Here is a 15,154-nt window from a genome sequence, read left to right on the forward strand (position 1 = left end):
TCAACAGCTTATAAAAGCAGTGTCCATACAAATAATCCATTTCAGCAAAATACAGTTCCTTCTCATCCAGCTTTTGGGACCAAGATTTTGAAGGGAAAAAGCAACTGCCCAGAAAAAGAAGAAGAAAACAAAAGCCTAAGAAATGCAATCAGCAAAGCTTTGGATCTGACAGTGCTTTTGTTTTAGATTCTTCTTCTCACATCCATTTTGGATTTCTCTGTCCATAAATATATTGATATATTGAAGTATGCAGCTTCAAATGTCACATTTTTCTCCTTTAATTCACAGCCCAAGAAAATTTCTGAAGTGTTAAAGCTGGGATCAACAAAAGAGAGGATATTCACAAGATGACAGATTTTGCTTTTTTTTTTTTTTTAGGAGAAAAAGACATAATGCCTTTTATTGCAGTAAAAAGAAACCAATATTCTGAAAGGATTCAGAGTTGAATCTTGCAGCTTTCACACAAATTACACAGGTGTCTCAGCATCTCCAGAATTCTATTACCAATGTTTTATATATTACACAGCTCTGAGAACATGAAATGTGTCTTACAAATTCAACTGCTTGTAGTTACTGTTTCAGAAATCATACCATCCATTTTTGTACTTTGGAGGGAAACAAACTTTCCAATGGGCTGAGCCTAGTTTTAAGTTTTGGATCTCCTATTATATTTTACCAATGGTGCTGGAGGAGACTCTTGAGACTCTTTTTTTCTAGATAAAAAAAGAGAGAAAGGTATTTAAATCACAAATGATTGATAACCGCAAAGTGTTTGGGGTGTAAAAAGGGTTTAGTGCACATAATTTGGGTGGAGATCTCTAAAACCATGAGGGTATCCTGTACTGCAGTGTGGCATTAAAGCATTTAAGAATCAGTTCACCAGATTTAATTCTGAGGATATGGTAGAAATAGTTTCTCTATTGTCAAAAATATAATGTGGACTATGATGTCCTATAGCTCATGCAATTATTTAAATCAGGGCTCAGAAACCTTTAGTTCATCAGACACAGCCAGCATGCTCAATGATCAGAGATGGTGGAAGTTGGAATCTACCAACATCTTGGATGCCTGCAAGTTCCACACCCCAGTGGTGGAGGAAGTGGGTGTGGTGGGGGTAGCCATCCCAGGTGTCATCCCTGAGGGGAGTGCACCCTACCGCCCCCCCTGGGACGCTCGCCACCCACTGTGGGTGTCACCCCCCTGGGACGCTCGATGCTTGCGGTGCCCCTACGGGTGGCTAGGCCTGCCCCCGAGTGCACAGGTTGTGCGCTGCTCCGCGTGCCAGAACAGCTAGCTCCGCCTCTGCCCCACCCCTGATTTAAATCTTCTTGTCACATGGAAGACAGAACATGCTTGTTTTCTCCTGCTCCAGAGGGCAGGACCCAAACCAACAGCTTCAAGTTATAAGAAAAAAGATTCCAACTTTTAACACCAGGAATTACTTCCAGACAGTAAGAAGAAGAAGAGGAGTTTGGATTTGATATCCCATTTTATCACTACCGGAAGGAGTCTCAAAGCGGCTAACATTCTCCTTTCCCTTCCTCCCCCACAACAAACACTCTGTGAGGTGAGTGGGGCTGAGAGACTTCAAAGAAGTGTGACTAGCCCAAGGTCACCCAGCAGCTGCATGTGGAGGAGCGGAGACGCGAACCCGGTTCCCCAGATTACGAGACTACCGCTCTTAACCACTACACCACACTGGCTATTTGACCATAGAATGGACTCCCACAAGAGGTGGCAGACTCTCCTTCCTTGAAGTTTTTTAATCAGAGGCCATCTGTCATGGATGCTTTAGTTGAGATTCCTGCACTACAAGGGGTTGGACTAAATGACACTCAGGATCACTCCCAATTCTACAGTTCTATGATTCTATGACCTATGTGTACAGGCACAACATGCTCTAGCATCTCAGAATATATCAAGGAATGTTTGGTTGAGCTAAATGAGCTTGGAGAGAACAAAGCTTATTTACTTCTATCAGAGTGGAGCCTCTCATAATTTTTTGTCTAGGAGTGAAGAACACACTGATTAAAATGACACACTAGCCAAGATTAATGTGATTGGAAAGCAGCACAAAACTTCCTAGACTACATTTTTTTTTTTAATGTTCGGTTATAATTCAGAAACAAGTAGATTAAAATTTGAGCATCTTCCCAGAGAGTCCCAGACAAGATGTCCCCAACTTTGATGACAACATTATACACTTCGGCATTGTGTTTCAACAGTGCATTCTTGGCTGCATCTGGATGCCACATGAAGATGGGGCTGGAAGTCCTGTCTCCTAGAGAGATAGAAAGGCACCTGGCTGAACTGCCATGTATCTTATTGATCTGTGGACAAAGTGGTGGAATGCTGTAAGCTAAAGGTAAAGGGACCCCTGACCATTAGGTCCAGTCGCGGACAACTCTGGGGTTGCGGCACTTATCTTGCTTTATTGGCCAAGGGAGCCGGTGTACAGCTTCTGGGTCATGTGGCCAGCAGGACTAAACCGCTTCTGGCGAACCAGAGCAGCGCACGGAAATGCCGTTTACCTTCCCGCCAGAGCGGTACCTATTTATCTACTTGCACTTTGACGTGCTTTCGAACTGCTAGGTTGGCAGGAGCAGGGACCGAGCAACGGGAGCTCACCCCGTCGCGGGGATTCGAACCACCGACCTTCTGATCAGCAAGTCCTAGGCTCTGTGGTTTAACCCACAGCGCCACCCGCGTCCCGGTGGAATGCTGAGGGAAAGGTTAATAAATGGGTGAATAGGCCAGTGGAGGTAGACAAGTTAAGCATGCCCCTGTCTCCTTCCCCACTGCACTTCATGCATCTGGAAGCCCAACAGAGATGACGAAAAATGCTCATTTCCCAGATAATAGAGCTGGGAGGATTTGCATGCCTGGTTTTGATTATCCCTCCCAGAACTCAGTGATAGAATGCTGTAGGGTGGGCTGGCAGTTAATAAACAGACTGGAGAGAGAGTACAGGAAGGACTAGCTTTCCGTGGGGAACCTGCAGCACAAATTAGTCAATTTCAGTTTCTCAGCTTTCCAGTTCAATCCATTTGCATATCAATTTGTGAATTCTTCTTTAAGAAACGTCCACACAAACATTTTCATGTGTCTATGTGGTCTAAACCACAGAGCCTAGGACTTGCCGATCAGAAGGTCACCGGTTCAAATCCCCACGATGGGGTGAGCTCCCGTTGCTCGGTCCCTGCTCCTGCCAATCCAGCAGTTCGAAAGCACGTCAAAGTGCAAGTAGATAAATAGGTACCACTCCGGCGGGAAGGGAAACAGCGTTTCCATATGCTGCTTTGGTTCACCAGAAGCGGCTTAGTCATGTTGGCCACATGACCCGGAAGCTGTACGCCAGCTCCCTCGGCCAATAAAGCGAGATGAGCGCCGCAACCCCAGAGTCATCCGTGACTGGACCTAATGGTAAGGGCTCCCTTTACCTTTATGTGCTCACATCTCCATTTTACTCTATTTTTACACAAGAAAGTACCGCATTTTGACCCTAGGCTTGGGATTCTCCATTTCGACTACATATTATTTCTTGTCTTCTTTTTAGTGATGTCTGCTCAGCCATCCTAACTGGGTACGGAAGGGCATTTTGATGGGGATTCCTATGCACCTAGTTCCAGCCTTGCTTGACATAACACTGCTTTTGCCAATGCCATTTTTCTAGAAAAAGAGGTGCCGGAACTCACCATGAACGCTTCCCTCATTGTCGCAGAATGGCAATGGTTCCCATCTGAGAGGTGCCAGAACTGACTTCCAGCTGGGGAAAAAAGTCCTGGCTTTTATCCTCCAGAACAATCAGGATTCAAACATTGGTGTCTGGGCAGCAGCAAAAACCTTGCTCAGAATTGTTTTCATATGTTTAAGGTCACAAATAACATGTCAAGGGCAAATGAGTAAGCAGTGTGCAAGTTGAAATAATGTCATTTAGAGTAATAACAGACGGTTGCTACTGAGTGCTTGTGTGAAGCATAACTATAGCACAGCAGCACCCATCAGCTGGAGAACTAAATATGAAATCCATTTTTCTCTGGTCTACAAAGTGGGCATAAATGACCCAAACATATGACAGGTTTGTTAATTAAAATACTGGCAGACTTCCAACAGGACTACTTGGCGGTTTATTATAATGAAAGCTGTTTCCCAGTCTACTATGCATGGCAAATTACCATATGTCATTTCACCAGTCGGGAGAAAGAGGCTTCTTAATCTTTCCACCCCTTTATTAATGAAAAATGTGGAGGTTCGTTCGCCTGCTTACTTTGTTTTATTAAGGAGAGTAGATAAGAAAATAGTCCCGGTTTCTGTGCTATACTTATATATAAAAGTATTTGTGTCCCACCTTCTCTCAAAACATCAGGGCAGTTTAAAAGCTGTACAGAACAATTGTTAAAATGACTGGCTACCCAAGAAAATCATAAACAACAGTATAGGCCGTCTTCAAAAGAGGGCTAAAAGTCCAAGTATAGGATGTTTGCAGAATCTCTACTGGAAGAGCAGTTCATAGCATAGGACTGATGACACTCAATGCTTGACTTCTCTTTGAGGCCAGTTTGGCCTCTCTAACATGGGGGACAAATAATAGTGCTCCTCCATTTGAACTCAGGGGTCAAACTAGGATATAAGGACTCAGGAGGTCCTTAATATATTGTGGACTTAAGTTATTCAGGGTTTGTTATATCAATACCACACAGTCCTTTCTGCATGCAAACAGTTTGTTCTAATACAAGGTTTCCTCATGCATAACAAATGTCTTTTCCCTTGACATTCTCATTCCAACCATTATAAATATTTGTTGGAGATGTCTGGAAGGCCTGGTGTATATACCACAGTTTTATTGAGGTGCAAAGTCTTTGTGTACAGCGAATAGCTGGCCAACTGTTATTGCACACTCAATATATAGTAAAGGTTGGATCTGAAGGACGTTTGGTCACATGAGATGTGTACTGATAGCCTACAGGTGCATGACTGTGGTATTTTATTGTTGCTAAATGATGGCACGTCCATCATGTGCTGTATGGTTGCCACGAGCTTCTTAAATCAGCAGTAATGACAGATGAGGAAAACAGGAGTGAGCATGCAGTTAAAATTGGGTTTGAAAATATGGTTGCGCTGCGCCATGTAGGAGCAGGTCTTCCTGCTTAACTTCAGAAGGATCAGATCCTGTGTGGTGATGCTTTGTGGGAAAGCAAGAATGAGAGGCCTGGTGGGAAACGCACCCCCTACCTTCTCCTGTGAAGATGTGCTGTCTGCTAGGACCCTTGTTTTTGTGGTTTCCCCTTCCTGTGTGGTGCTCTGATGGCCCTGGATGGCTCTGGGCCACTCAACCCAATGCGTAGTGATCAGGTTTCTCAGCCCACCTCAAATGTGGTCCAGGTGTCTCTGAATAGGCTTTTATTTGGCTTGGGATTCAGGCCTCAGTTGAACCCTGTGCCACAGCCCTTGCCTCTATCATGCCTCCTATTAAACCACAGAAGCCAAAGCTACAAAAACAAAACTGGCCTAACTCCAAAATCAGTCAAAAACTGAGATTCACCTGGTGCTTGATCTACTGCCAATCAATTTCAGTGAAGATTGGCATGTCCCTGGCCTCTGCCACCATCTCCTGGTACTTGACCACCTCATACTGATGGATGGATAGTTCCAATTAGCAAATTGCTTCTTTAGCTGCCACTGGAGGTGTTAGCACTAAAGGAATTAAAACACCAAGTCCTCATCACATATGAACAGCTCTTCAGAGTCTCACCATTTCCCGACAGTTTTCCACATGGGGCAGGCAGCGCAGCCCGCAGATTCCTTTTACTTTTCATTGGAGGAAAACGGCAACATTAAAGCATGTTAAGAATAATTTTGTATGGGGATTTGGAATATAGTGACGAATCCCCATGTGATTAAAGCTGCAAAATACATGCAAGATCGTAGGTGCTCTCTTCAGGCTTCTGAGCACATAACACAGACCCTTCACCAGATCAAAGCAATTAAAAAAAAGAGAAATGAGTGTATGCAAGCAGTTTCAAAACTCTCACAGTTCTCCTGCTGTTACCGACACTTTTGATGCTCTCCTTTTTATTGTGGGAGGATGCATCTCATCTTCCTACGCTCCCCCCTTCTGCAAAGCAAATAACTATGATCACACACGGAGCTTTCTTGGAAAGATTGCACATAATAACCCAGATAAGATAAGAGTGTCCTTTCCATTTAAATTATATGTTCGGGTTTTTAAAAGAAATCTTGGAATGATAAGAGGATCTTTCTCCACTGTGGCCTGTATTTTGCAACAACCCATGGACTCAGAGGTCTTGCTCAGGTGAGCTGGGGGGACAGAGGAGAATAGGTGTGTCTGGGGAGGTTTGGGGATCACCCCCCCACCCCGAACAAGCCATGGCTTGCAGTGCAGCATGTGCTAAACCACATGAAGCATCACACAATGTGGCTAACAGCTTGGCACATGGAGGAGGAGGAGAATTGCTAGGAGGGAGCTTCTGAGAAGCATAAACAGGACTGTCAATAGATGGAAGGTGGAATGGTATGTGCTGCTGTGGTGAAGATACAAACTCAGCTCCTTTTATTACTAACAAGGGATGTATTCCTCTGGGACCGCTACTAATGAATTTCCAAGAAGAATGAATGTTTTATTCCAAATTTAATTAACTACTTTTTACTAATATCTTGAACCGAGCTGAACTTCTTTAACAAACTAAGGATGAAGATATGGCTATTTTGCTAGTAATTAAGGATGAGAAAGTAAGAACAACTAACTGATTAAAGGGTTTTGCTTGACTGGACTTTACGTTATTAACAAATTCTCAGTGTGAGCTTATCCCTACCACATTTGAGCCACCACTAACCTTGATCTCAATATTCTATTTACCCGCTCTGCAAGATTAACGTGCACAAAGAATTATAAGGACTATATTTTCCCCTTTATTCTTGGAATTTCTGTTTGAATCTAAAAGAGGATTTAGCATTTTTAAGAAGACTAACCAGGCAATCTTGCTGGCTAGCAGAAGGACATGACTAAATAGTGGAGTCCTGTTGCTCATGACAGTTGGGGCAGAAAGTGGGGCAGCCCAGGGCTGGTTGCAATGCTTGGTCTCAGATTGGGCTCTATGCCATCAAGTGATATCAGTGGGGCTGGCTCAGGACCTGACAGATCCTGGACCAACTCAAACACTCCCTGGCCCTAGAACATCCCAGTTTCTGTACTTGGGCCTGCCTGCTTCGTAGACAAAACTGGTAGCTCCATGGATACCTCCTCCTTATCTATGCCCTCTAAGCTAAGGAGGTTTTGACTGCCGCATCACTGGCCTAATACTACTATTTTGCTTTTTGCTAATTCATTATTATTGAGTGTTGCTTTTGGTTAATCAACAATTGTGTCTTGTTGACATTTGGAGAGATAATGTGCTCAACCATTTGAGCAGAGTTTTACAGTTAATCTGCTGGATAGCTGACCAAGTTACTAATTAGTTCTTTTAATATTTAGCTAGATTACTATCCCAGCCAACAAAAAAACCCCATTCTTTATTAATTATATGCATATGAACAAGATGTCAGGAAAAATTAGGGGAAATTCCACAGCCAGGTAATGAGACCGAAACTTTGATTATCCAATGGGAAGTAAGGATTTATCATCAACTACATCTTAACATCCAGTTTAGGTAAGGGGATATGCCTGGATAGCTCAATTGGTTAGAGTGTGGTGCTGATAACACCAAAGCTGCAGGTTCAATCCTCGTATGGGACAGCTGCGTATTCCTGCAATGCAGTAGGTTGGACTTGATGATCTTCAGCTTCCCTTCCAACTCCACAATTCTATGATTCTATGACGTCATTACTCAACTGTGATGCTAATAACTTTGCTCCAACCATGGCAAGCTGGCTGGATTCAGGAATGCATATATTAATGTAGACCAAAAAAGGATTTTTCAAAAAGTGTAGAATTTTTTAAAATATTTGTAAAACGATAAACTAGATAAGATTATATAATCCAGAAATCTGTGGCTATTATTAGTCTAACAGACAAATAAACTAATTTTAACAGCATGAAGTTGCCCTACCTATTCTAGCTGCCACCACAAATTGGGATTTGCCCTAAGCTAAAGAGACTGGATTCATAACATATATTGTTCCCCTCAATACATTGTCATAAAGTTTTGCTTGCAAAGGGGGACTCAACAAAGCAGTCTGTTAACTCTGATGATGACTCTTGTTTGCCTGGGTGGAAGCTAGATAGGATTGTTTGAGCAAGTGTAGACACTAGCCTACTGTACAAGGGTAAAATTCAATTTGTTGCTCCACCCACTTCTGCCCCAGGCCACACCCACCATGGGCATATGGCTGCTGGAAGGTTGCCCAGAAGACTGAAAAAGGATCCCCACCCTGTTCTAGAATCTAGTGTTACAGCTGGTATTTATTCTAATAGTATGTCACAGCTCTGACCCAGATTGAAGCAGAGCGTCAGATTTCAGTAAAGCCCAAACTGTGTTGCCAGTAATACACACACACACCCCCTTCTATATTTCTCTATATATGATCTATATCTATATATTTTATCAACATCTATGATTGCATTCTCCCACGTAGTTTCAAGAATATAATATCTTCTAAAACTTTGTAAGATGCTTTGATCCACAAGAGCAAATGTGGGTTGTTGTTTTTTTAACTTAATAGTAAAGCAGTAAATAGCAAGAGACCATCTCACACTCTTGTTTGCACTTAGCCTCTCCCTGCTCTCACTAAGCACTGTTCCTCGTTTTAACTGAATGCTGGCAGATTTATTTTTTTAAAAAGAGCATTTTAAGCAAAAGACATGAACCGGGAAGTGACAGAAGTACAGTCTTTTGGAATATGAATTTCATTTTTCGGAACTAACTCTGCTAGAGGCACTGTTGCTTCTTCAAGGCTAATTAATCAGCACAGGACAAGAGGGAGATGTCCATCAGAATGCCTTGTGACCATTAAGCCAAAAGTTGTTTTTCTTTTTCTGAAGGTACAATGTCTTTCACTGGCAAACCTTAAAGACTGTCACGCATGCCCTTTCCATTAGAAGACGTCACATCTACACACTTCAAAGCCCAATGTAGTCCAGGTAAGCTGAAGTATTTGGATTTAACCCATTGACTTCACAGGCATGCCTTGAGTTTGATTAGTTGCAGCATTCAGATGACCACCTAGTTTAGGATGGTGCTGCAAGGCAGGCTCATCCAAAGATTTCATCCATCAGTTGAACAAATCAGTCGAAATTCTGGGACACATTTCACTTACAGAAGCAAGCTGACAGATCAACCTTAGTTCTACATGGAATACAGTCATACCTTACAGACGCTTCATGTTGTGTTTTTTTGGGTTGCGGATTGCCGAAACCAGAATGGGTTACTTCCGGATTTTGGCAGTCGCACATGCGCAGAAGTGCTAAATCACGCTTTGTGCATGCACAGAAGCACCGAATCACAACCCGTGCAAGCACAGACATGCAGACGCGGGTTGCAAACGCTGTGGGTTGCGAACGCTGCGGGTTGTGAACGTGCATCCCTCAAGGATCACGTTCGCAACCCAAGTGTCCACTGTACAAGACAGCATCCTTCACCCCACCTGAGGTGAAGATGCTAGTTTGGGTAATGCAGGCCAGGCCATATGGCACACACAGCTCTGTTGTTGCCAGATGGTTCTGGAAGGATGGTGGTGGGACTGTTACTGCTGTCCCCCACTTTGCCACAGCCTAGCAGTAGGGCCAGTCCTGGAGCTGTGGTCAAGCTCTGTCCAGAGAAAGTAATTTATGTCCCCATTTTGAGATAGAGAAGGGGGAAAGTGGGATACAGAAGAAAAAGAGTTAGCATTAAGGATGCAAAACCACAAAGCGAAGGAGATTTAAAAAGGGGTGAAAGGTACGTATGAGGAAATAAGGCTGTAGTACTGAGGCCTATAATAGAATAGGTATATTTTACTGTTAAGTGGAGAAGAAAGAGATACTTTGATACAGGGTTAAGACCTCATTTCTTCAGTAACAAATGCCTTCATGGGCAATCTTCCAAGGTTCGGGTGGGGAAGAGGAAAACACTGCAGCTGCTTGAAGTAGGATTTATTCCAAGCTCAATGAGTTTTGCAGCAGTTCCTTCCTCAGTGGCAAATTTTTGACACACTTCTCCTGAGGTGCATGTATACCTATTGGGGTAGTAGGCTACACATATACCCCAACAGGCACGTTCCACCCTCCAACCAGTCAAGCAAGGACATGCTCCAGCAAGGGAAAGGCACCCGAGGAGAGCATGGAATGGGATTGGTTAGGTCCGAGGAGAATATTGAAGCCTGGACAAAGATGGGTCATGTTTGGCTCATAGGCCAGAGGTTTTCCATGCTTGCCTTAGGAGGTGGGATGGGTAGTGAAATGGTGCTTAAGAAAGGGATAATTTTTATCCCACCTAATGCATCCAGGGTTAATATACACTGTTTGTCATGCACCAAAGTATATAATGAAATGCATTACATAAATATTACTATTAACGGCAATGCCAGTCAATGAATCCACAAAGCAACCTATGAAGTAAAGTAGGCTGGCTGACTTCTCATTATCCTTCTGAAGGCAGCCCTGTTAGGCAAGTTTTTAATGTCTGCTGTTTTATCGCTTTTTATTATTATCATTAATAAAATCAGAGTGGCTGGGAAACCTAGCCAGATGGGCAGGGTATAAATAATGAAATAATAATAATAATAAGTTGTTGTTGTTGTTGTTGTTGTTGCTGTTGTTGTTTTAATGGCTTTGGAAGCTTTCCTTCCAGTGCAAATATCAAGTGGAGAGGTGGGGGTGTTCACTGAGGACAAAGTATGTAGGAGAATGTGGGGGGGGGGACCTCCTCTGTGTAGGCCACAGTTCTGATCTGATCCTTCACTTCAGCAGCTGCTATTAAAATTTATGAAAGCTAGACATGGTAATTGCAGTATCGCCATTCATATTATATCCACATTGGATGTTCGCAGGGAGGCAGATGAGGAGATCAGCAGCTACTAGTCATGACATCTAAGCTTTGCCTCCAGGTGGAGGCAGTATGCTTCTGAGCTAGAAATCATAGGAGGGAGAATGCTCTTGTACAGAGCTCCTGCTTGCTGGTTTCCCATAGGCATCTGGTCGACCAATGTGAGAACAGGATGCTAGACTAGATGGGCCCTGGCCTGATCCTGCAGGCTTTCCTTATGCTCCAAGCCCAATACTCTAATTCAGGGGTACGGAAATGGATCTAGCTGGATACATGTCTTACTCCCTGTGGATCAACTTTGGTGGTTGCCCACTTGTCAATCACCTGACGTCACAATGATGTCAGGTGACCTGCATGGTTAGAAACCAAGCTGCATGAATAAAGGCACCAACCTGCTGATTGGCAGTGCTTACAAAGTGATGGTTTTTTTCAGGCACCAAAGTTCAGGGGACTGTTCGTGCTTGCAAAGCATGGTGCCCAAGTGCCACTGATCAGTGGTGCCAGTGTGGTGTAGTGGTTAAGAGCAGTAGACTCGTAATCTGGTGAACTGGGTTCGCATCTCTGCTCCTCCACATGCAGCTGCTGGGTGACCTTGGGCCAGTCACACTTCTCTGAAGTCTCTCAGCCCCACTCACCTCACAGAGTGTTTGTTGTGGGGGAGGAAGGGAAAGGAGAATGTTAGCAGCTTTGAGACTCCTTCAGGTAGTGATAAAGCGGGATATCAAATCCAAACTCTTCTTCTTCTTCTTCTTCCTGTAAACTCCACTTTTCAGCAGAGAGCTTTGCCTTTCCCTGCCCAAGGTAGGGCAGGTGGACATGGCTTGGCCCAAACAGCCTAGTAGGTCTAATTCGATTTGCTGGCTGGTGGTTCCCCACCCCTTCTCTAACTGCTATACCTATAACACCAGCATGGACTTTCAGGTATCACCTTTGCCCAAGGGACCCTGCTTTCCAACCAAAATCAAATATCAGATCCAGCATGGCCAACTTTGCAGGAACCAAGAACTCTCGGTTTCTCTTTAATACCTTGAAAATATTAAATGCAAAGTAAAGTGAGCAGAGTATGGAAATATTTCTCTGGAGGAAGCCAGACCGTCATTCCATTACCCCTTTGCTCAGATTAAGTGGGGCAGAGGGTGAGGAGATAAATCTTTTAAATACCACCACAGTCATTTATCTGCATGATTTAGCAATCCCCAACAGATTTTCCTGTCAACAAGATACTGCATCTCAGCCGGTCGGCCTTTCCTAAGTGCAAAATATCCGTGCAGATAAAGTCATGCAATTAAAATACAAAATTACACAACAGTGTTTGTATTAAATTCTGGTGGGGACACTTGCATTAGTTAGAACTTATCTTGCTTAAAGAGTTAAATGCTTCCATCATGAATCCCACGCTACCAATAAAATTGGTAATGTGCACACATTCTGGAAGCCCCAGGTGATAATCTGATTATATAAACATGGCGAGTGCCAAAGAATATTAAACTGAAGCTCAGAGTTAATAAGTTTTTCAATTACCTTCTCATTTTTTGTTTTCGCTAGTCAAAGGTGCTGCTTCTATTATGTGGGGATCACAGTGCTTTAATAATAAGGCAATACTTTAAAACCTATTATGCTTGGAAATGTGTATTAAAAACATCTCACCATTTAAAATATGTTGTTCGAGGTGAAACAAATTGGGGGTGTGGTGTGGATGGAGTAACACATTATCATTTCTTCTTTAATATGAAAGAAAATATATATTATAAAATTATGTTAAATTTAGATCATTTATCCAAAGATCACAAGGCAGTTTACAACATAAAAACACAAAATATATAACCCCCTGCTGCACAGACACAGTTGAAAAGGCCATAGATTATCTAATCAGCCAATGACCTATTTGAAAGGAATGTTTTTGCCTGGAGAGCATTCCACAAACAGGGAGCCAACACAGAAAAGGCCTGTTCTTGTTGCCAGACCTCTCATAAACATGAGACAAACACTGCATCCCCCATCTTGCTATCGTGGCCTATGGGATGGAGACTTTCAGTAAAAGGACAGAAAAAGCACTTTATTGCCCTTCACCTCTTCATTGTATGCCTGTTGGCCTCTGCTTTAAGTGTCTAGCTCCTTCCGAGGTACCAGAGAGGGCAATCTGGGAACTGAGGCATTATGGGCCCAAGGAAGCCCTCCTGTCATTCGTGCTCATCAAGATCTGAGCCAAGTCCACTCACTCAGACCATCTCTCCTCACTGGCTTCTTTTGGTAGAACTCATCATGCATGATGGCAGCAGGGAGGAGTCTGTGGTTTCTGGTCAGTATCTAAACTAGACTCCACTCAGCACAAACTCAAAAGGAAACAAGTTCTGCAACAAGAAGAGATGAATTCTGGAAGCTGCATACATTATTCAAATTCAGCCAACCTGCATGATTGTTCACAATTTTGTGTGAGGGTTTACATGGAATACCCCATGGGTAGGCAAACTAAGGCCCAGGGGCCGCATCCGGCCCAACCGCCTTCTAAATCAGGCCCGCGGACAGTCTGGGAATCAGTGTGTTTTTACATGAGCAGAATGTGTACTTTTATTTAAAATGCATCTCTGAGTTATTTGTGGGGCATAGAAATTCGTTCATTCCCCCCCAAAAAAAATATAGTCTGGCCCCCCACAATGTCTGAGGGACAGTGGACCAGCCCCCTGCTGAAAAAGTTTGCTGTCCCCTGGAATACCCCCACCATGTAAGCTTGACCCTCCTTAATGGGCTCTCCAGGGCCTCATAACCAGAGGCAAAAGGGCTTCAAAATCCTCTTCTTCTTCTTCTTCTTCTTCTTCTTCTTCTTCTTCTTCTTCCTGCTCCTCCATGCACTTTCACTAGCAGCTTTCCACCAAAACTGTTGGGAGTTCCTCCTTGGTCCCAGTGGTGAAGGAAGCCACTCAGGTGCCTGGGCCACCACACCCAGGGGTGGGGTGAGCTGCCCATAGGGGTGGGGCTCACTGTGGGGCCTCCGGAGTCTGCAGCTGGGGTTGGGGAGGAGGCAGCGGGTGGGCCCAGGAGAGACGCGTGGCTCGGGTGTGCTGCAGACCCCGCGGTGAGCACCACCTGGCATTTTGTCACCCCCCTCAGTGGTGACACCCAGGGCGATCTGCATCCACGGCACCCCGCCTTCCTCTGCCCCTGCTTGGTCCATACCCCTCTTGACTTTAAATCTCTGCTGGTAGGCATCGCCAGTTCATCCCCTTGCAAGAATTATTGAGTATAGTGAGCCAAGAGACCTGGTCCTATGGCCACAGCAACAGGGCTGCATCTCCCTGTGACATCACACTTCCAGTTGGATTGGGAACAACTGGCTCCAATGACTAAGGTATCTAGTACCTTTCACTGCAGTGCCTGGTTGCAGTCTGTCAGAGGGATCAGTCCTGAGATACAGCCTAGGATTAGATCCCAGATGTTTCTCATAATTTATTCTGCTTTATTCCACCGGAGCGGTGCCTATTTATCTACTTGCACTTTGACGTGCTGTTGAACTGCTAGGTTGGCAGAAGCAGGGACTGAGCAACGGGAGCTCACCCCGTTGCGGGGATTCGAACCGCTGACCTTCTGATCAGCAAGTCCAAGGCTCTGTGGTTTAATCCACAGACATACAGATTTTCTAATTCCTAATGTTCCTTCTCGAAAAATTGTTTGAGTTGCTGTTTGGAGAAATGATTTGGCCTTTCTCCTTTTTTTCTGCTTCCTGCCTTGATAATCTTGAACACTGCTTTTCATAAATTGGTCATTTTCTTATGGCCATTTGAGCCTTCCTCAACTTGGTGCCCACCCAATATTTTGGACTGCAATACATAGGCTGTCGGAGGCTGATGGGAGTTGCAGTCCAAAACATCAGGAAGTCACCAGGTTGGGAAAGGCTGGGTTACTGATTATGACACTGGCTTTTCTGATACAGTCGTACCTCTGGTTAAGAACTTAATTCGTTCAGGAGGTCCGTTCTTAACCTGAAACCATTCTTAACCTGAGGTGCCACTTTAGCTAATGGGGCCTCCCACTGCTGCCACCGCGCGATTTCTGTTCTCATCCTAAGTTAAAGTTCTTACCCCGAGGTACTACTTCTGGGTAAGCGGAGTCTGTAGCCTGAAGCGTTTGTAACCCGAGGTACCACTGTAATGTGTTCGATGAGAAAATGGCTGCCTTAT

At 44.1% G+C, this 15,154-nt stretch overlaps 1 protein-coding gene across 1 annotated transcript in view; it reads left to right on the forward strand.

Moving 5' to 3' along the window:
- The window catches only part of BANK1 (B cell scaffold protein with ankyrin repeats 1), a 233,271-nt gene that overhangs the window by 28,554 nt on the left and 189,563 nt on the right, over positions 1–15,154 (forward strand). The window contains exon 2 of the mRNA XM_082236941.1: positions 8,999–9,097. Within this exon, the coding sequence (XP_082093067.1) occupies positions 9,040–9,097 (58 nt within the window). The 5' untranslated portion in view covers positions 8,999–9,039. The remainder of the gene's footprint in view (positions 1–8,998; positions 9,098–15,154) is intronic.

This window comes from Podarcis vaucheri, assembly GCF_965113315.1.
Source record: "Podarcis vaucheri genome assembly, chromosome: 9".
NCBI lineage: Eukaryota > Metazoa > Chordata > Lepidosauria > Squamata > Lacertidae > Podarcis > Podarcis vaucheri.